The sequence below is a fragment of the Struthio camelus genome, chromosome 1 (assembly GCF_040807025.1).
Source record: "Struthio camelus isolate bStrCam1 chromosome 1, bStrCam1.hap1, whole genome shotgun sequence".
NCBI classification, from domain to species: domain Eukaryota; kingdom Metazoa; phylum Chordata; class Aves; order Struthioniformes; family Struthionidae; genus Struthio; species Struthio camelus.
In genome coordinates, this window is record NC_090942.1 from 111,324,160 (window position 1) to 111,347,965 (window position 23,806).

The 23,806-nt window shown below is 36.3% G+C and overlaps 1 protein-coding gene across 4 annotated transcripts in view; it reads right to left on the reverse strand.

Moving 5' to 3' along the window:
• The window catches only part of ROBO2 (roundabout guidance receptor 2), a 1,122,084-nt gene that overhangs the window by 78,749 nt on the left and 1,019,529 nt on the right, over nt 1–23,806 (reverse strand). For all 4 annotated transcript variants that reach the window (XM_068910773.1, XM_068910796.1, XM_068910762.1 and 1 more), the window contains 6 exons: nt 21,013–21,184; nt 14,290–14,495; nt 10,238–10,319; nt 9,367–9,532; nt 7,471–7,637; nt 2,685–2,806 (listed from right to left, as the gene is read on the reverse strand). In XM_068910773.1, the coding sequence (XP_068766874.1) occupies nt 2,685–2,806; nt 7,471–7,637; nt 9,367–9,532; nt 10,238–10,319; nt 14,290–14,495; nt 21,013–21,184 (915 nt within the window). The remainder of the gene's footprint in view (nt 1–2,684; nt 2,807–7,470; nt 7,638–9,366; nt 9,533–10,237; nt 10,320–14,289; nt 14,496–21,012; nt 21,185–23,806) is intronic.

The following is a 23,806-nucleotide window of genomic DNA, read 5'->3' on the forward strand; positions in this document are numbered from 1 at the left end:
AAAACTAGGACTAGAAATGGTGAACTGCAGCTGAAGTCAGGTGGAAAAATGCTTTGAGCATATGGTATGTTGTAGCAATGCTAAATCTTTGATAAAAATAAAAATAAATCAGGCCTAAGGTTTCAAATTAGGTACTTGATAACAGTGAGCATATCTGATCCAGTAAGTCTCATCAGCATCAAATATCTCTGTACTTCAACCTCCCTATGGGTAAAGTTAGGATAATGATACTTTTTTATTGTTGCGACAATAAGTTCAGTATTATTTGTGAAACATTCAAATGCTATGGTTGAGAGCATGACAGATAAGCCTGTGAGACAAACTAATAATTTTTTATTCAATGGAAGGTTTCAATGGTATGAATTAAATAAGACCTGGCAATTCAATTGGCAGCGCATAAAGAAGATAAAAAGAAAAGTTGAATAGCTCCATGAAGAAAAGATCCCATGGAAAAAAAATATAGTATGTGGCCACATAATTACAGCTGTACTTTAATATTTATGCAAAAGAGGGATACATTAGGGGAATGTGAAAATCTAACTTCTGACATTCCTCCAAGTTTTTTAAACACTGACATTGTAAGTCTGACATTCTCTTAAGACAGACAAAATGTGTGCGTGCATGTGTATTTTATTTCAAAATAGTCTAAAATTGTAGCAGAGAATTTTTTCTAGGATTTTAAATTCAAATTTGGAAAAAATGAAGGCAAAAGAAAAAAAAAAATTCAGAAAGAAGGGAGAAGCTGGTGCTGACCTGCTGGGAGTCAGAATGCCAGAAACTTAACAATCAAGGACGTTCCTCGGCATTCACTCTCTGAACTGCAGAAGGGCAAAAAAAGGAGTTTTATGACTTTTACTTTACCTTTGTCCTTTTGTATGTTACCTACACTAGCAAATCTATCTATATTAATAGTGAAGACTTTATTCTCTGGATAGAGTGGTTGTTTTCCTACAGACTATGGTTAATTAATTGGCTTTGCTCTGCTTGCTGGAAACTTCCTAATTAGCTATTCTAGGGATCTTTTTTGCTGTCTTTCTTCCCTTGGCCACTCCCGAAACGTCTTTGCAGCTGTTATCTATAACATACATAAGAATTTACCTTTTTCTTACCATGTTTTCCTTGCTCATTACTAGTTCAGTAGGATCACCAAGAGACTCTTCAACCACAGTTTTTTTATAATGATGTGGGTTGCAATAAGTAAAACTGAGTTCCATTTATGTTAGGGCTTCCTTTTGCAGGATATGATAAAGCCAGGGCAAACCTATAAAAAAGTATTTCTGATAGGTGCCACACCCAAGAAAGGACTTGAAGGAGCACCCCATGTATGTGATCCACGTCTGCAATTTGTGACTGTTAACTTTCAAAGTTTCTCAACTATTGACCCACTTGCTTGGAAAAAAAAAAGGTTTGCTGCAAAGGTGCCTGAGTGAGAAAGTCAGTCTGTCCAGGAGTTTTTTAGCTGAAGCAGAGAGCATTTTTAGAAAGGCTGTGTTAACATCATCAATAGCAAGATGCAACGACATGTTTTCTAAATAATCTTCTAAGAAAGGCAAATTTGTGGGTTCCTCAAATTATTCTCATCTCGTCCCCTTACCACTGAAATCTATTAGAACAAGGAGGAAGCATAAGCCCTGGTAAATATGGCTGGGTTGTGCAAAACCAGCTCTAATCTCTTCACTACAGTCCCCCTCCCCTCAACACACACACATCTCTTAACTCGTCTTCTATAGTATAAATCCCCTGTACACATTTATCTCTTAGCAATACTACATGTATAAGACAAACCCTGAATATTATGAATATCCCTGTAAGGCAATTCATCCTATATAATGCAGTAGTTTCAGTGCTTGTTCACCGCAGTACTATTTAGCTCCCTCTTTCACCCCTTGGTTTCCTTCCTCTGGATTAAATGCCCCAAGAGCAAAGCAGTCATTTGTGGTGTGTAGTGCCGCCCTAGGAATGCTCTCCTTCTATGGTTACAAATCCTTTCCTTCAAGCCTCAGGGATGGAAACATAGCATTTTGAAAGCCGGATACTATATACTGAGTCCTCAGAAACTCTACCCAGTAGTTTGACCCCTCAAATAGAAATGCTGTTAAGTACTACCAAAAAAGATTCTAGTCTTCTATAATCAAAGGCTATCCCCTTAGCAGGGATGAGGCTTATGCTAGAAAACCAGATGTTATACAGTGGACCAGCCATCAGCAACATGTGCCTCTGTCTTTTTTACAAGTGCCCTTTGGGAAAATTATTTTTGCATTTTAGGGTCACCAAACAATGGGTTATTGTCAGAGGTCCCTATGCCTTAAACTGGAAAGCAATTTTTCATACAGCAATTTCATGTTGATATTTAACTTTGATTATTTTCTGGACATGTACCGTAATGAGGCCACTGATCAAATATCCTTTACATTATGATGTTAATCACATTCATTTTTATAATATTTTCCCTTGTCTATCAGTTAGCTCACTTTAAGCTGAACACTGAAGACTTTGAACGTGCCCAGCTTGAAGGAGAAAATAAAAATACCATTTCATTGACACATATGCAGGGCTGTATAGTGCTAGTTTATCAGAGCATTCACACTGAAGTAAACACCGGAGCTTTTTAGGGTAGAAAAAGAATGTAGGGACAAGTAGGCAAAATTAAAGTAATGTTAAGGTAATTATAAAAGAAGCCTTACTGTCCAGGTGACTTGAACTGTTGTGGGTGTCAGCACAACAGGATTATGCAGTCGTACAATGACGTCTCCCAGTTCTTTCTGGACTTGCCTGTGATCCACACCTTGTGCTGGTGGGCTGATATCTGCCAGGACAAGCACACAAATGAAAGCATTATTTTAATGAGAAGAGTTATATAGGGCGTTAATTAGAAAGATCGAACGGCTTAATGATGTGATTTAAACATCTTAATATGGTGATGTTTTTAAAATAATACAGTGCTAAGATTAAAATACAAACTACAAAGCACATCATGTATTTGCAAAACACCATTCACTTTTAACTGCTTAGGGAATTATGAAATATAAAGTTGTTTAAATGAGTGTTTGGACTCGATGGCAAAGTTTTCTCAGATCTCGCAAGTGATGAGAGAGGTGCAATATTCACTAGTCCGAAAATATTCAGATAATAATAACATTGTCCAGATGTCTGGAACCACACTGGTTAGTATAACTGAAGAAAATGAACAGTGTTTTATTCTCTTAGAACACACATGATATTAAGTCATTATATGTTTCCAAACTTTCACTGAACCCCCTCCTCATACCATAGAAACATGAAACCAACAAGTAACACTAAATACAGTTTTTTCTTCTGCAATGTGTATTTTCCTTTACAGATATAGACAATGAAGTCTAGTGCAAATATGAACAAAAGAATTAATTTATGAAGCTAAACTGTTTCTGATCTCATAAAAGGCCAACAAAAACACTTTACCATAAAAATTTTCTCATCAAGATTATTTCAAAGACTCTTTTCAAAGCAGAGGAAAACTTATTTAATCTCGCCAAGACCCAAAGGATTTTAATGACTTAGTATATGTTCACCAAAAACTGTGACTCCATCTCCAGCACCTCATTTGAGTCTAGTACCTAGTTCTTAGAGACCCATTTGAGCTATGCCCTTGGGTTAAACAGAATGAAGCTATATTACCTTTGCTAGAGAGGGGCTGTAAATATAAAGCATATGTTAAAAAAGTGAGGAGAAGATGTACAATGGGAATTTCTTTACCATGTCTTTTTAGCAATAGTTTCCAGAGATGGTGTCCCTTCTGCTACACTGCGCTAAAGGGAGGCAGTTGGGCTACGACCATCACCTGTTTAATACATCACCATAGTATGTCCCTTCCCTCCACCTTAAATACAAATGAAGGTGCTCTCTAGGAGCCAGGGACGTCTGGGCTCCAAGGAACTGCCGTTCTTGGTCAAGAGTTACAGCCGACTTACTAACTATGTCAACTGACTATCCATGGAGTACATAATGGCTGTTAGAAATACACACACAGCTGCCGGAAGCTGCCTGTGATTTGTCCAGAAGAGCGGGATTTGGAACATGAGAGTGGATTACGTTCGGAAAGGCTGGATGCACTATGGCCAGGCCTCTCTAGGCATCTGTGAATTCTGCTTGGCTTTCCAATGGGATTCACTAGGTAAAACCATTTTCTGTCTTTTTGGATCAACTCCCTGTGCATGTGAAGGGCAAACATAAATAAGACAAAAGAGTTTTTTTTCTCTCCTATGGCTTTAGGTATTTAGTATGAGACTCTTTTTTTTTGTCTTCTAAAGATTATTAAGAAGAAGAAATAATAATGCTCTTAAAAATTTAAAAAAACAAATATAACAGCTATATTTGTATCACATGCCTCTGGGTTTTGAAAGAAACCTGTTTTTGACAATCAGTATTTCAGCCTCATATTTCAGGTTTTTTTATGGATTCTGAGAGACGAAATAAGCAATATTCACATAGGCTTCTACTGATGTTCAAATGAGTAAAATGGCTCCATGGATCTCCAAAGGGAATATAATCCAAATAAATAAGGGTAAGTCAGCAACAGTGAAGTAGCTTGTCTTATAAATTATGCCTACTGAATGCTACTGAGAAAGAAACAAAGAAGTAATACAGTAACTCTGTAACAGAGCAACTCAGACTGGTTTACCGAATGATAATTTATGCTGCTATCCACAAAAAACTTTCATCCTTGATATAAAATACCTATAGCTACCCATGACTACATTTTAGGCAAAGTTATCCTATGGTATACAATCAACAATGAATTTAAATCCTCCTAAGGAAAAAGATATTTCTACATAATGTATTTGTATGAACAGTATTTTATCATTTTAATGGGGAAAATGTCCATAAATAAGGAAATAATTTGGGCTAATTACAATGAGAAATTAGTATCAATATGTATATGTGGAATTCTGCTTCTAGCTATGTACACTTGGAAACATACACATATATAATGCTCACAGTGTAACGTTTTGCAATGAGATCTTTGCGTTACTATGAGATTCCTGGTGGGGAAGCTCTTGATTCCATGACTAAGTTGATGCCCAAGTGCTTGAATATTAAAATCATGACCCTAAGCTAGGCAAATTAGCTTAGGAAGCAATATTCTGGTCACAGTTAAGAGGTCTATAAAATTAAATTAGTTACATATTTTTTCTAATCTCTCTTTTAATAGCTTCCAATGAACTTCTTATTAGTTGCTAGCAATTTAAATTTTAGGGCTATAGTATAGTTTGTATATAATATAGTTTATAGCATTTTGTCTGTGTGTGTGTGTGTGTGTGTGTGTGTTTGTGTATACATATATATTTGATATATATATATATTTATATATATATAAAAATATATTTTTAATGTATGGTTTGGCCTGTTAATAATCCAACAAAGCAACCAGCTCTTTTCTTAGAGGAATTACTGATATATCTGTTCTTAGTTGATGTAAGCCACTTACAGCAAACTTTTTGAAAATGCTTGATGGTCTACTTGTAGTCCATCTACTGAAAATGTGCTCAGTATCCTATTACTTTTGTTTGCTATATTTGATAATAGGAAATCAAATGTTCAGATATTGAAGTCAGCACAGACACCTGTTGTGAATTAACATTATACATCACTGTAAAGCTACTTCTTCCTTCCTCAGTGGCCACTGTGAATAGGCTTTCTACTGTGTGTCAGCTTCCTCTGTGAGCCTGAATTCAATTCAGGCATAATTAGAAATCACATCAAAACATTATGTTAATTTTCAATTGATTTTACGATTTAATCCTATTAAACTGGAAGTTACCAAAGAAGCTATAAATCCTGAACCTGTTTCAGTGTGCTTGACTGCTAAACAGCTTCTGGAAATGGAAGCCGCAACACATGCTGTAGCTAATTAAAAGACATGTTTTTACGGAAATCAAATTTCTTGTCAGTGTGTCAGATACAAAGTCCATACTTGACACTTAAAGGCTAAACTAAGTTGCCTTTTTTTAACTAGTTGATAAGCCTTGCAGACTAAACGCTGGTGCAGTGAAAAGCATATGTCACCCTATAATGCTGGGAGAGTGAGAAAGAGAAGAAAACTTGTGACACTCCATAGAGTCAAGTCAGGAAACCTTCTTCATTCCTCCCCAGCTCAGCATTTCAGAATCAGCATTGCTGCTTCTCCTTTAACAGCAATGATTATTATTTTGGGGATAACTTCTAGAGCTAGATTATTCGGGAGTAGATTGGGATGAGGAAAATGTATGAGAGAGGTTGTATACATGATGGTTATGTGAGGAAGGAATACAATCCTACTGTCTCTTCTCTTCTTTCATCTAGACTGCAGAGGACCCTCTTCTGTTAACACATGCTGGAAGCTGATACAGAATGCAAATGGTCTCTACACACACCTTTCTAACCTCCACAAAAGGGGGCAGGTAATCTTATTGTAAATTAATTGCAGGAGGAGCTATTATTACGGAGTAGAAAAATTATGATTCCAAAAAAAGGTTAATTCCTGTATTCCAACCTGTTTAATGCATAACTACGCTCTGGAATGAAGAATTCAGGCAATGTGTTGTCAAAGCCAAAAAAAACCCATGCTGTGAAGAGAAATTTGTTCGTGGCAGCTACATTCAGCTAGAGTTGGGTGTAATGAGAACAGAATTTAACAGTCATCAAACCCTCTCCGCATACAGGCGAGAGAGGATCAGAGCTATCAATTATATCACCATTCTACAAATGAGAGATTTCATTTCAGCCTTCCCTCTTGGTTCAATATTCAGTGGATTAATATAAAGAACTCAGAAAGCTATTTAAAAATATAAATATATAAATATATTCATGTATATAAATAGAAGACCTATATTTTATTCAAAATAACTTAAAAATATTCTCAGTATGCAGATTATACCAATTCTTTGTGCAAATGTTCGACCAGATCAATCAACACATTATGGATACTTAATGCTATTCTGCTGACTAAAACTAATGTTAAACATGGTGTTTGTCTGTTGTAAGCATACAGCACTTATTATGATAGCATATCCCAATTATAATAGCGGAGAACTAAGGACACAGAGAGAAAGTAATGACTAGACCAGTAAAGATACTGAGGATATAATAAAAGAAAGAGCATGGTATTCACCACATTTTTTAGAAAAGCTTGAGTGCCTAACTCACATTATTTTAACAGAAATTGGGTGTCAAGCAGCACAACAACACTAAGTAACTTGCAAACTGTCAACTAAAATGTCTAGCATGTTCCAAGGCATTAAAGAACGAATCCATCTTTCCTAAGCTCCAAATGATACAGCAATCATTGGAGTATTTTTCATCTTTATTGGTAAAGCTGGATTCCTCCAGTCAAAATTGCATGATTCCTTCAGTCAGAATGCTAAAGCAAAATGGCCAGACTGACCTACTGTTCAACTCCTAGTTCCTTTTTTCTATTTTATCATCTCAAGCATGTAAGTCATTAATTAATATTACCTTGTGTTCGGACAGGATCTGACATAGGGCTGGGATCACTCAGACCTTGTGAATTGATAGCTCTCACCATAAACAGGTAGATGGTATTGGGGCGCAGTCCTCTCACAGTGTAGAGGGTAGTCTTGACGTGGTTAGCCACTGTTTGCCAACTATTGCTCACAGATTGACTGCAATGAGAAGAGCTGAGGATTAGATTAATGCAAGAGAAATAGAGAAGTGAAGAAAGGTCTACTTTGTAATAATCCTGTATCAAGATTAACTACAGGGAGAAGTAGCAAAAGCAGGATAAAACTAAGAAGATTTGTTAGTTTCAGTTAATTCATCAAGGGGGAAGAAAAAAAACAACAGAGGTAAAAGTATTTTAAACAGAAGCAAAAGCTTTTGCTAATAAATTACGTCCCACTAAAATAAATACCTGCAAAAGGAAAAAGTGTGGGAAGCACAAAAGTAAATTTGAAAGATAAATTGGCCACTCCTGAACATAAATCTTTGAAAAGAATAAACCTGTTAGAAGAATAATTTTCTATACTGCTGAGTAAATTATGTCAATAAATTGTCTTGCCAGAAGAAGGGAATTCTCCTTGAAGTAAATCCATATTCGAAATTATAAAAGAACCTTCTGAAAACATGCTTATAAATGAAGGAAAGCGTATGAATATTTTTTCTGTCGCTAAATTTTCAGTTGGACAGTATTATAGATTACAACCTGCTATATGAAGAGATTTCAACTGTAATTGTTACAACAGCTTTTAATTGAAATGCATGGCTTTTGTTAAAGTCATTATGGAATGTCACTAAAGTTTATCTAAGGTTACATATCACAAAAGGTTAAAGAGAAAATTTGATTTTATTGTAGTTTATTGTATACCATTTATAAAAAAATCTTTACATGCATTAACTGAGAAAAGAAAATAGAGAGCTCCTAGCTTCTTTTTTTTTTCAATTGTTTCCTTCATTTAATGCATAAAGGATAGCACAAGTTCTGGAACAAAACCACTAATCTGGACATTCAGTAATATTCCCTGCCTATTAACACAGAAAGATGAAATGTCGTCACTATATCTTTTTAAACTTTTATGTATATGATTTCTATAAATTCTTACTTGAATTCTAATTGAAAGAAAAACAGCATTCTAGTATTTGTCATTTGTTGAAAATATTGATTCAGGAGAGCATTTCAGGATGTATACAACTTTAAGCACAAGAGTATATTATTAATATGTGCCAGAGGTATGGCCTCTTGTGCCAGAGGCTGGCTGAATTGGGGCCCAAGAGTTCTTCGCTACCACATATTAAGTGTTGCTGGGTGGAATGGATCAGCTGGATTCTTATCAACCTCGGTTTGCCAGTTTAAATACTACTATATTATCAACACTAGCTTTCTCTGTTAAAAGTTTTATTCTATCCAAAATAATAAAAGATTGAAATTTAAAATGTTTTAACTCTCTAATAGGTGCTGCTTTAACAAGACTGGGAATTCCAGTATGCAGAAAGGCTCAAGTATTGTCCGTTTATGTTTAGATTGCTTTGCACTAGACTAATCAAAATAACACTGGCCCAAATCATTTGAACTGTACATAGCATTTCCAGCGGAAACTCTCATTGATGATCAGTGGGACTATGGAAAAAGTAAAAAATAATGAGTGCATTGTCCTGTTATGTTCCTGTTGACCTGAAAAAAAAGTTAACGTTTTTGTCTATAAACTTTCCACTTAGAAACAAGTGAGTAATTAAAAGAAAAAAAGGTAAAGAATATGTCATGGGAGTTAAGGCTTTTAATGTGCTTGTGATATGTGTTGAGTCCCAAAAAGCACCACAGTACCAAGAGGACAGCAGATACTAGTTTTGGAACAAAATTAGAAAGGAGGGAGATTAGAAGTGGAATAATTCACATACCTGAAAGCCTCAATGATATAAGCACTAGCTGGTAGGCTTCCAGGGGTGCCCAGTTGCCAGGACAGAGTGACACTGTTCTTAGTAACATCAGTGACCTGAGGTTTGGATGGTGGCCCAGGGAGGTCATTTATATCGTAATTTTTGCTAACAGTTGCTCCGCCAGACTCTGTTAGGAACGAATATACAATATTTTTTTTTATCCTGGATTGTATAAATCTGATCAAAGTAGAATAAAAGATAGAAACATGCCAAACATCTGCAAAGTAAGCATAACCAATGTTCTCAATGTGTAAAGATCCAAGTCAGCAACTGCATTACCAGGCATGTTTTTAGGATGTTTTTATCATTCTTTTGGTGCATATTGAAAGGAAAAACCCACACAACTCAAAAGCTTAAATTAAAAAAGGAAAAGAAAAACATAGCAACACAAAAACTATCATTGTCTGCTGAAGTTTATGTAAAATATCAAAACCTTGTCTCCTAGAAGGCAGAGAAAGCTCCCGTATCCAGATCAACTCCTGTACTCACAGGGAGCACACAGGACCTTGATGGGACTCTCTGTAGGCATGATAGTTTTTCTGCTCTGGGATAATTACAGCATGAGCGCACAGTTCATTGATACACCTATTTAGAAGAATTATAGCAGGCCAGTGCTGCTGAAGGCAAATACAGACAGTTCCACTGTCAGCGGGCAGTTAAAGATAACAACAACGAAATCCAAGGCATGTGAAGAAAGCCAGCCTTCCCACCTAAAATCTTCCCCATCTCAGTCCCGGAATTTCTAGAACAGATTGTTTGACTCAGATTGCTCTAATGTAGCCTACAATTTCGTTTTGTGCAAACTGAAAAATGACACCTGGATGCACCTTACCTGTCACCTCTAGCACAGCACTCCAAGATGTCTCCCCACTTGAACTTGTGGCAACACAAGTGTAAGTTCCAGTATCAGACAGCTAGACATAAAAAACAGTTAACGGCAGTTTTAATAACCATTTAGCATGAGCTGACAGGGTTTGCTCTTTTTTTTTTTTCCCCTAAATGTTCCTTGGTAAGAAGGACTTAGCCTACATTTTACAGCAGACTAGAGAGCACCAGACATTTTCAAATAATCATGTAATGGCAGCTTACTTTTCGGGAACTATAATATTACTGGCTTCTAAGAGTTTGCTCTTTCTAATTTTTTTATTGTTAATGATACCAGTAAAGCCTACAAGTGCTACAGGATGGATATTTTAAACGGTGTCAATCTTTTTATAGGTTACAAGAAGTCCAGGTGAAATCAGGTAATGATATAATAACAATCCTTCTCAGAGGATAAAACCTCACAGCTCATAAACCCCTGACAACCAGATACAATTTCCAGCCTCCGGATGGTTGTTCCGTCATCTTACCCTTTTACGATAGAGCAAGTCATTTCTATAAAGGCCACCCCACATACAAGTACTGTTGCTGAGAGCTCTAACTGTCTCACTGCACAGACAGTCTTCCAAGTAATTTTTAAAAGGCCAAGTTACATCAGGTCCAACAAAATATTTCCCTTTCTTCTGTTTCATATGGGATTCTGTGAGTACGCTACCTCTCACCCCTACATGTGATTTTATTTCAGTCTTGAAAGGCACTTCGGGGGGAAAAAATGGGATTTCAATAAAACTGTTGTAATTCCATCGTCAGTTCATACATTACAAATTTGTTTGGGGAAACGGTTTGGATTATATTGTCAATATTAATCTCACTCCTGTATAAATTGTTGTTGCATTGGCAGATTTAACAAGTGTTTTACTATTCCTTACTTCATTTTATAGTAAAGGCTTCTGTGACAGGAGCAGACTTTTTTTGGCAAAGACTACTGAGATGGATAGAAAACTGTAACTTTACAAAATACAGGAGTCCCCCTGCTGCTATGTATAAAGCACGGAAATCTGGAGATGGAAGCAGAAGAGGGAGAGTGCTGACTCCAGTGATAAAGGAGAAGAATTATATTCACAATCCGATGACTTGATGGAAATAAGACTGCATCCAAGAAGCTTTATTGGACTTTAAGGAATTGTAATGGGTGTTCTGCTAAATGCAGATTGGAACTATAATAAATGTGCTTATACCTGACTCTTCAAGAAGAATGTCAAGGCAAATAAGTGAGATGCTCTTTAAGTTACTTGTTGATATATAATTTAATTGATTTTTAACTTTGTCATGTTTGAAATTTGTTGGCATTTTCTGCTTCAGCCACGTTAGGACTGCAGCATACCATTCCTAGGGGCAGGAAGCAATTGATTAATGCCAGGGTAATTGTACAGACTTGCATTTTAGGAGATGCATTCACCATGAAATACAAGGAATATTAAGCCCTTTTGACAATGGCTCAGACGCTCGAAATTTAGAGGTACCTCTAATGAAATGAGAAAGACTCTTGAAAGGAGACAAATTTTCCAGAAGAAGAGAGGGCTTTATAATCTCTGAAGGTACACTATTTTATTCTGCTTCTTCTGACCTTTTATTAAAATATATATAATTCCGCCTTATGTGACAATGGTATACATTTCTCAAGGCTATGATTTGCAACTTCATTTGTGTACCACTGTGACTGATGGTGTATGGTGTACTCAGTGGTGTACGTGCTACACACAATGGACTTACATGCAGCAGGCAAACTCATCACGTAAAGTAAGCCAGAGATATGCTGCATCTTGCGAGTTATGGTGAATTAGCTAACTTCGAGACTATGGATGGACTAGACACAAACACAGCATATTGATAATGCAATTGTTTATACTTTTTTGTGCTACAGAAACAAAAAAAAACTGGGAAGACTAATGGAAAATCTTCGCTATTCAGTATTATATGCACTCTATTTTCTTAGTTAATGCAGATGTCTATATTTGCTGTGGTACAATACTACAAATCAGAAAGAAGTTTTCCTCAGTGTTGACCTATCTAAAAGGTACAGATGAGGAAGTGACATATGTGAGATATTAGTTTTCTTTCTCAGAACAATCTGGAAGATTGGCTCATATGAAAAATCTCCAGGTTCATGTTCATGAGTGTTGCCCAGGGTTCACTGTGATTGCTGCAGCCTCCTAAATAATTTGATTTACACTCAGAGAGACTGGTTAGGCAGATGGGCTCAGGGGTTTAAATTGTCGTGGCTCACCTCTACCTATATCTTGAAATCTTTTATGATTATAGCAGAGATTATTAATTGTGAAGGGAGAAGAAGGATGAAGACTTGCAGGTGTTAAAGAATAATCTGTTTTGAACTTTGGCGCACAAGTAGTGTCAGACTTGGGCACACTTTGTGGTCATTTTTTGGCTTAGGAAGTGTTGACAGTTCTTGTTGGGGTGCATCTGAGAGAAGAGTTAAATCATTCCCGACCAGATTTAAATACATAGTTAATACCTAAAAATTGCAACCTATAGAAAAATCTGTTTTTTCATGGTGTTGTGTATGGCGACTCTGACTCAAACACTGCACATTACTGCAGTCAGAGGATTTTATAAGAAATATATTTCTGAGCCTTTAAGGAAAATTGGTTACTAGTGAACGAGCCACTTAAGGATCAATAAAAGCTTCATGTCTTTGAAAAGCACACTTACTATTAATACTGTTTTCTTCTCCCCTTGCAAGCAATTTTTTTCTTTCGTTTACAGACCTTGTGCCTCTAACAGAGAGATTAATGCGCTGGCACGATTCAGAACCTATTTTATTGTTTGCATAGCTGCATGCAGACAGGTATCCCAGGAGGTTTTGCCTCATGGACACTCCACAGAAGCCCATCATTGATGTCTGAAAGTTTGTTTGAAATCACTAAGCTTCTACCTTTAATTGCTGCTTTCTAACGCTACAAGGGAATCTTGACTATTCAAGCGCACTCTTTAATCCAGCTCTACAGGAAAAATGCATTAACCTTCATGGCCTAAACCTGCCTTCAGCCCAGAGAGGAAGGATAAATTGTTTACTCAAGGAAAGCTAGCATAAATTTTTTAATAAATTCCATTTTGTTCCAAGGAAGTTAACAATTCATTTATGATCACTGATGCGATGGTATCAGAAAAAAAAAAAAAAGTTTATGTCTTGTTCTCTATAGCTATATTTATTGACTTTTTTGTATGACAAAGCTAGTGCAGAAATTACTGCTGATGAAATTAAATAGTTACTGAAATTGTCTCTAAATTTTTAATAAATAAACTAATTAGATTTACCTTACTATTATTCCACATACATCCTCAGCAACATAAGAAAAAAACACATATACATGTGGACACACAGACATACACACACATGCATTTCTATCTTTAAAAATGTAAAAAATTAAAAACCCAAACAAAGATTGACATTAGTGATACAGTGTTTACCAGCAAAGTCCAGCATTATACTATCTGGAATATTACAAGATTTCTTGGTACTTTGAAGATATCATTGTATTACCTTAAGAGACAAAATGCAAAAATTATGATACGTATTTCCTTTTAAACAGAAATCCCTCTGTATACGAGTGCACATACGTTCTGGAATCAGTTTGGTCCCATTTGCATGCCTTTTGAAAAACCTCCAGCAAGTGTAAGAGGAATAAATCAGCAAGCTCAAAACTGCCCAGACTCATTGATGGAGAAGGGGCATGGCCAAAGCCCCGATGAACTCCAGAATTCCTTTCTAGCATAACAGCTCCTTGGAAAATAATGTGTTAGGAACTTAGGGAAATGAACTGCTCTAAGTCTTTCCTCTGCTCCCACCTTTTCTACAGCAATGTTGTCAAAAATGAAATAGGATGTAGACTTCACTTGGTGAAAGTTTAATGGAGAAAGAGACTACTAAATTCATTTTAAAGGCAATGGACAGGCAGACACCAGAGCTGCTGGAGACACACAACAGCAGCTCAATACTGGCTATCTTTCATTTGTAGCAGCTGCTTTTGTATCACTACTTACCCGCAGAGTTTTAATCTGAAGGGTCCCCTGATCCTGTATGGATGTTCTAGGATCTCTGCCCAGGAAGGTGAATCCTTCTTTCAACCAGCTAATAACAGGAAGTGGGTCGCCGGTAGCCTTGCACTTCAGCAAAGCTGTCCCATCCACAGCCAATGTCTGATTGACTGGCCCCTGGAGGATGATGGGTGGAGGCCTATCTGTCAAAACTAAACAGTAATACAACAAGTATTGGCATTCACACCTTTAAGAATCCTGTGCTGTGATTAGTCCTTTGTTTGACAGGGTGCCAACTTTAACAGATTGGTTTTATGTTAACCATAAAGGTAAAAATCACTACTTTTGCAAGATCCACAAATACCTCCAAACAATTAACTGGTCAATTTGAAAAGCACTTCTATAAGAATTTTGCTTCACCACAGCGAGGTAACACACAACTACATAAACGTCTGTTAGCAAGGATCTTCAGCCTCATTCGATTAAGACGAGATAAAAATTAAGACCTTGATTCAGAAAAGAGCTGAGATACATTTTTTATTTCTTCCAATTCAGGAAAGCATTTAAAGCATACAGTCAAGTGTCAGATCAAAATATGCTTAATTGCTTACCTGATTCAGGGCCTACAAGAGAAAAACTGTAAAAGTTCAAAGTGAAATACTGTAGCCATTTTAGCATGGGCAGCAACCACATTTCCCATTCTCCTCAATTTGCAAGTACTCATCAATAAAAATATCTAACAATAATACAAAACCTTTCCATAATTCTGAGTGAAATGACTCTAGCACTCTTTCCAGCAGAGAAGAGTTCAAACTTCATCAAGCTGTCTAACAGCTTACTTATCAAATCATGTCCTCACCTTTTAAACCCATGAACTCCGTTATTTTTTTCACGATAATTTACGTTTGCATGCTTGAGATACCCCACAAGAGATTTTGTAACCACTGAGTGCATGGCTGCAATATAAGCCTCATTCCATGACCAGTGAGATATCTTGAAGACAAGGTAAAAAGCTCATGTTCACTTTTCTTGCAAGAACAATTTTTCATAAATAATTCTGCTGTTGAACCTATTCTCAGTGCCATCTGTTAAGCAGCAAAAATATAACTCTTTGTTCCTAAAGAACTTGTTTATACAAAATGAAGGTGAAATATTCAAAGCGAAACAAGGCTATGACTCCTTCATAAATACAGGCCAACAGAACTGAGAATTCCTTTTTGTATATTTACCTTCCGCTCTGCTGCTGTTTTAAATCTTTGAAAAACCGAACAACTCTACATCTGATACTCAGTATTTTAACTGACAGGACTAGCTCCTTAGATGGTGCAAATTAGCCTGCTTCCACTAATGCCAACTGAGTTCTAATCATTTATTCCAGCTGAGAATATGGTTCACTGTATTCCATACACAATACGTGACTCTTAACAGTAAAGTCAAAATAAATTATTCTAAAACAATGTGGTTTTTTTTGTACTTGGGCTGCTCAAAACGTGAACCTCTGAAACCTTCAACTGATCCAAAGTACTTTCAGTATGCTATTTAATAAATAGAAAGTGTTAAGGACACGTTAGTGGCACATTTTATATTTATAATAATTGTTTCTGAAATTGTTATGTTGCAAAGATACTAAATTCCTTTTTTTACAAGATACACAGAGGATAGAATCACCAGCACTAGGTAACACCTTGCAATGTTAGTTCATCACATTTATTGAAATTGAAAACTGAGAGTGGAAAGCCAATTCAGATTATATATTCACGCTAGAACATGAAAGCTATTTTGGAAATTCTGAAATATCACACAGTGAACTCAGAGATAAGACAGGAAACACTGTGTTAAAAGAAAACACAAAATGTAATGCATTTTCACCTCGATACGAAAATTTTGATCTCAATAAGGTTCCTTACGACTACATAGTTCAGTCATTTGGTGAAAGCTCAGCTCATATATACCATCAGCGTACCTGTAGCAAGAGTATATTGAAGTGAAAATTTAGCTTTGTAAGTTTTCATTTAGATTTAATGTAGAACAATAACTCTCTGTTACTTAGGTAAGTACAAATTAAGAAAAAAATAGGATTACTTAGGTTGCTAATTATTTCATTGTAGTTATTTGTTACAACTAATTGTCTTTCACATGTGTAGCAATGTAGGTATTCTCAAAGCCTACTGCACCACAGATATTGTCCTTTGGCATCTAATTAGTTTTTTTACAGCCCAAATGAGGAGCTCATAATCCTTTAAATAGCTTTGATCAATAAAGTAATTGAAAGTCTCCTGGCCAGAAGGAATCTTCATTTTCAAGGGTGTTATGGGTGAAAGACTACTACAGGTTTCCATGACACTAAGGCCAAAGGTTAAATGAACACTTAGGGTTTCCAGTGATCTGTGAACAACTGCATTGCCTTCACAACTACAACTTGTAAATCTTCTCTAAAATGTGTGTATACTCTCTTGTATCCCTACTACATAGGTTTCATCATGATTAAGGAACCAAAACTTGACCAGAGGTTTAAAAAGATATAAGTATAACATAAGCAGTCTGAAGAACAGAGAAATAATGAAAAATGTCCACAAAAAGCTTTTTTTTTTTTGGGGGGGGGGTGGCTAGTTTCTTTTATAATATTTTACAATTTTTATTTAAATTTTACATTGTTTTCTCCTAGCACAAAACTTTTATATTTATTCTACAGGAAAATTTTTTGTGACTAAATTGTACTTGCATAGTATAGGGAAAGTTAATCACAAAATTAATTTCACTCAAAAACTAATTTTGAAACTATCTGCAAGCAACCATATATTCACACTTTCTGATAACTGAATCATTATCATATGCCTTTTGTGATAAAATGTATCTCACATATTGAACAGAGTATAATAGAGGAACAAATTATATTCATTAATGGACATCTTATTTACCACCAATGCAGTTTGGGTCTATTGAAACCATATTTAAATTTGGTTAAAATTTGGTCAAATTGCAACAAGAAATTAAAAAAAAAAGAGAGAATGACAAAATTAAGTCTTAACTTTATTTTAGCACTTCCAAAAATCGGTATTTCGAAAGTTTTCCTGGCAAATTAACAGGGAAAATGAGACACAACTCACAGAATTGGTGACCACCTGTATGATAGGGTAGGAATCTCCCCTGAGAGGTGAAAAAGCAGAGATCAGTCATCCCTCTGTCCTTTTTGGAGAAGAGTTGTGAACTGAGGTCTCCTACATGTTAGGAGGCTATGGAGTTAGTCTGAATCTCTCCCGTTTGAAACTGTAACACTTTCTATAAAATATTTAATATGCATTGATCAGGGATAGGAGCCAAGATGGCCAAATTTGCGGAGGGATAAACTGTGACCAATATTAAATAATTCATTCATCCTTTCTTGTTCTCTCTCTTGTTCTCCCCTTTTGGTTATACTCCATAAGTATTTTATTCTAAATGTAACAGCTTCAGCAGGAGGATTTGAGAGAGACATACCCTAGCATATTCTATAGACCCATAGTCAAAAACTGCACAGGAGCTTTGGAAAAATACCTCAAGTCTATTCCAAAACAGTAGAGAGGGAGCTGTTGAGGTATGCTGCCATCTCCTTCTCTTTTATCTTTGTCATTTGTTCTGAATTCTCCTTTTAGGCCCAGACTTTTGCTTTCATTCAAATGCACAGAAACATGACCTTTTTTAATTAATTGACTAGTCTAAAATGTGTCGTCCTTATGTTGATATAAAGTCCTTGTGGGGATAGGGCTTGCTCTTCAACCCAAACACACATTCTAAATAGCAGCTGCTGGGAAAACCAAGCAAAGTAGGCTGAATTTAGTACGTAGTGGCCAAAATTTTTATTAATGAATGTAAGTAATGACTGGACAAGGAGAAACTAAGATCTTCTCCAAAATACTCTGTGCATGGTGGATCAATTTTTTGTATAAATAACTAATTGTAAATTATTCTTTTTATCATGCACACAGACACAGTTAGATGGAGGTATTTAGTATATTTGCATGATCTGCTATTATAAGACTGTGAGCTGCACATTTACTTTTGCTTTTGAAAGGATTGCTAAGATTGTCTCAATTTTTAAAATGATTTTGCTTTTCCAGATGTGCATTAGACTGTGGATTATATGATAATCTTTAAAGAAAATACAAGATCTGAATTTCAAATTCACCGAAGCCTCTTAGTACAGTCCATAATCAGCAAAATTATCACTCAACTCAGCACATTTCATCACAGCTAGTAATCTCTTCTCATGTGAACACTCGAGTTAAAAATATTTTCAGTGAAGACTTGTAAGTGCAAAAATGTAACAACTGAAATACTGCTATATATGGTATAATTAAGCACTTGTTTTTCTGCACATGACACATGTTTTCATTCTGCATTGGAACTTCAATTGGATTTAAATTACTCTGGATCAAACAAAAATGTGTTCAAAATGAAAAAGATGGCTCGCCACTGTTATTAAATCATTAACCAAACAGAAAAATTCTGGGCTATGAAGTAAAACTGAAATCACCAGCCAAAAACTAGAACACTGATGCTTAAGTATATGGCTAGCATGTGCAGCATTTATCTTTTGTTATATTTTTAAAACCATGAAATTACATTTCCTTACTGATAAAAATTATTAGCTTCTATAACTTCTGCTCAGCATCAACCAGAACAGATTATTTAGACATTTATGGTTAACTTCCTAACTGAAAGCAATTAAAAAATATCTGTGATCTGACGGTACATTTATTTGTATAATCTCAGTTCCACAATATTATTTATTTTGGCACTTGTCTTCTGACCTCACCTGCCCTTTGACTCAATGATGAAATGGTATTTCTATAAAGTAACCTTGCATTATTTCACAATGATCATGCTGACAGTAGGTTCAGGGAAGTGTTTTAAAAATGCAGGTCTTTCATTCCCTTAGCAGGAGTGCCAACAACTAACGCTGTCTTTAGGAATGTGGAATGCACAGTGCCTTTAATTAGAAGCAATTGTGGTTGAGTTTGCATTTTAGCAGAGACAACTTTATGAGCTTTCTGTTGACTTGTTAAATAAACGGATGAAAATTCCAAAGAGGTCAATTATATGTAGTTTTTTCTTCCACACATACAAATAGATAAAGGTGGACCACAGGTCTTGTCTGTCAAAAGGAAGAATTTCTCATCACTGATATCCTTGAACCTGATTTGCTCCTTTCGGCCCCTGCTGGCAGTAAATCTGTACAGTGTCAGCAGGTGCAACCATTAACAGCTCAATGTCCTCTCGGCCAATGTTTGTGCATTCTATTTATTCCAATCACAGTCATGGCACTGAATCAGGCAGTGCTATGGACAGATATTAAAAAATACTGCCTTTCCATTAATTTTAAATGACCTTTTAATCTACATTTAAATTTAAATGGAATGAAAATGCATCATTTTGTCATAGAGAGTGAGAGAAAGGAAAGACATAAGAGCTTGCAGAGAGAAGGTTAGACTTTAGTCTCCTAAAAACTACTTTATGGAAATGCAACGTGCTTGTAAAGATACAAGGATAAGGCAGAAATTATCTCCCCTTGTCATAAAAATATAGACAGCTTTTAGAAAACAAAGAAAAGGCATCAAATTAATGCTCAGACGTCTCTAACATGTGCCTGAACCTCTCTACCTGTCACTTGTGATGAATATGCTCTTGTGAAAAGGCAGATTATTCAGAATTAGACATCTTTTCAAACTTTCATGGTGCAGGCAGGTCTCTAAGGGAACAGTAATAGTAGCCCTCTGCATATAACAACAGTTTTAATGGTAAAAATTCATCAAAGTCTGTCAGGAGATATTTAATGAGTCAGTTAAGACAGGGAATAGTGATGCCTGGGAATGCCACGATCTCCTAGTATAAAAGAAACTTTGTTATTTTCTTTACTAATATTAAAAGATGTAAACCTCCTCTAGCACAAGGAGGATGGAAGAGGAATATCAACAGGATTCCTGGAATTTGAAGAGGCTTCATCTTTGTATATGGAGTAAGGTAGGGAGAAGGCACAATCATTTTCTAAAACAAAATTTGGAACTGGAAAGCATCAAGTCAGATAGTGTAGTGCTGCTCTTTTCTCTTCCTTTTCTGTGAACTCTTCTCTACCTATGTATTTATATAGCTCTTCTCACATCTAATGATATTAAGAAATTCTTAGAACACACCTGTGAGGTAGGGAAAAAATCTTTGTGCCTTATTCACCCAGGGAGTGAAGGGCTACATATTCCAGCTGTTCTACATTAACAAAACTTCAGTGAGTTCAATGTACCTGTGCTGATTTATTCAAGCTAAGGACACATCCTCAGATTAGTTGCCGAAGGTAATACTGATGACTGTGGCTGAGATGGGAATTGAGCCTAGTTCTTCTACACCCCAATTCACTGTTTTAATCACAAAACTATTAACTCTTCACAATATGTTTCTGCAGTTCTATCTTAGCTCTAGTGAGCATCTGTCTTTCTCACCAACCCTATTCTAAGATGGTTTGTCCCTCATCTGGATTATTGAGGAGCTTCCAGGCAGAATGCAGAAGGCAAATCCGTCTGATGCCTTTTTGATACTATAGAGAACTGTGTAATGAGACCCTTTTTCATTGTATTGCCTGTAGAAACTTGTGTGTTTACTTGTACCAATTATGTGATCTCATATACCTACATTTACAGTACTTTTAAAATATTCTGCTTTTGGCAGAAAAAAAAAAACAATAGAAATTTTATATCTCACCATCAGTAACTTCCAGCTGAGCCTTTGCTAAAATGCTTCCAGCAACCGTCAGCGCTTGACAAATGTAGTAGCCTGCATCAGACCGCTGAATGTTGGAAATAGTGAGGTCTCCTGTTGGTGATACTGAGTACCTACTGTTGGGTTGGAGAGGCTGGTTTGGAAAGAGTAGATTCTGCAAAGACAATTCAACTCATATCAATGCAGAACATAAACCACATTTCCCTCAGCTAAAGATACAATAATTTTTCCTTAAAAGCACTATACTTAAGTTAAAAAGAAAATGCAAGTGTGGTTACAAATTTATGAACATATAAAAATAACTTTCCTGCCCTGGGTAACCTGAAGTTTAAATTAGAAACAGCAATCTGACAGCAGACAATGGTGTGCGCTGGCTGCGGAGTTTACACAAGGAGAAATTTTTCAGCAATCACACTTGAGTGATCTGTATATGTTACATGTTTATCTTCACTCTGAATTTAATAATGTACTTAGTTGGCTGACAAACCAGGAGAATCTAATAAAAAAGTAAACATTAGAAAACTACCAGGAAGAATTGAATTCTAGAGACTCGAGGGCTATTATTCGGCAATGAATATGGTTCCGGGCAAAGGAGAAAGTAAAAGCAAGGCATGGAAGCAAAGCTGGGAGGATGATACAAATAGGTCATGAAGTAGGAGAAGTTGGCAGAACATGAGAGCTTAAAGGAGGAGTAGCAGGAAATTAAAACTGAGAAATACCAAAGGAGGAAAGCAGAACGGAGCCTTGAAGGTGAAGATAAAGGCTATAAATCTGATGTGGAAAACATCAGAGAGAAAAAATAATATAATGTAGGGTAAGACATCATAGTTAGCACAGAACAGGGAGGTTAGCTTTTCCCTTCGGGCTGGACTGGAGAAAAGAAAGATGTCAATAAGAATAACTAGAATGGATGCAGTAGTCATCGAATATGATCAAGGATTGAATGAATCAATAATACAGACAGAGACTGAAAAGGTGAGGGGTGTATTTAAACAGGAAAAGTTACTCCATCTAGCAAAGCCCTTGATGTGAATAAAGAGGAATAAGAAGAGGGAAGCAATATGTACAGAAAGGTTAGTAGAGTTGCCCAAGGAGACAGAAGGGGGAACAGAGAAGACAGATTAAGAAGTAGTAATGAATTGGTAAATTCCAGATCCAGGAAAACAGGATCTGGCTTAATTAGAACGTTGATTGAACAAGCTTCTATAAAAGTACAATTGTTTGTATCAGGAATATCCCCAAAACACTGGAACCATGCTATGATAAGCTTCATTTCAGCTTGCAGCTCTGTATTATTCTGCTTTGCTTTCTAATAATGACTCCATATTAACTTTTAAGCTTGCCTGTGGGGGCTAAAAAGATCTGCCTCTTCTGCGATAGACAGAAAATTTACAGAAAAGAATTTGTATTTCTGCATTTACAGAAAATGCTTTGCGATTGGCAACCAGCAGACTTGGATTTCAAAAAATTCTGCTTTGAAGTGAAACTGACACTTTTGCCTCTTCATAAGGTACAGATCTCTTAATCTCTGCATTAAAAAGAAGAGAATATCCTTTTTCGAATCTTCAGCAGGGGTCAGTCAGATCTTGCGGGGTACCAGGTGCCAGTTTTCCACACTTTAGTAGGAGCTGATGGGTCTCATGACTCTCTCTTTCAAGGGCGGGCCAGCTAATTGTGAATTGTAACTTGTCCTAAATTACAGTAGAACCCACTATTTTAAGGTCTTTGCAATTTCACTGGATTTAACTAGCTGACAGGTTGCTCATCCAGGGACAATGGTGGCATGCTGGGTTGCAAACAGAGGGGCCACAGTCATACCTGATGTAATACCACTGTCTTCTAGATTTATCTCAGAGAAGATTTTAATCCAGAGAGTTTAGAGATTACGCACTTTGTGCCCTGGTGCATTTCACCGGTGTGTAGCTGTCAGGCTCTGGGGAAAAAGGCTACCAGGTACAAAGGACCAGCTGTTTATGCACAAGCTGGCACAAAGATCATTCAGGAGGGAACTGTTCCCCTCCTCCCAGCTGCTCGAGCTCAGAAACACAGGGTGGAGAAATAGACCCAGAATGAAAAATGCCCCGCAACTACTGGAGTGGGCTAACATGGCTACATAACATTACCCTGAACACTAAGAGTGGCACTGCAAACGGTTCCTTGGAGAAGCACACATTGTAAGTCCACACAACAACCTGTGGCCAGGCACACACAGGTGAAATATGCCACATGCTCAGCAGGCAATGCTTAGATTCGGCTAAAATAATGATTTGGCATCATCCTCTAAACTGTGATGATGAAATACTGCATGTGAAAACTCAGCCATTCAATGGGGTATCATTCAAAATCTGGGAAGTTTTATATTGGAATGGCAACATTAAGCTCTCTTACTTCGCTGATGCTCAATTAAGAATAACATGGGTATAATGAATCACGTTGAGTGATGTTTCAAGGTTTGATTATAAACAATGTAGGTATCAATTTTTATGTTGCATTTATTCGCCAAAAAAAAGAACATTCTAACCCTCAGAGATCTGATTCTCAACATGGTAATTAATTTTCCAGGTTTGTAATTAAACAGTTTCAACATAGTACAATCAGTAGGTAATAACATTCAATTAAAGACACAAGATGCATTTTCACCTTAAAATGTTTTTACCCTTGAAGTGATACCAATGGAAAAGGATAAAATAGAGTATTAACACTTTTCAATTACGCTAAACGACTTTAATCCTGCAAATGATGTCCTACTTTAATTAGAAGCTCTTCTCTTTATTAC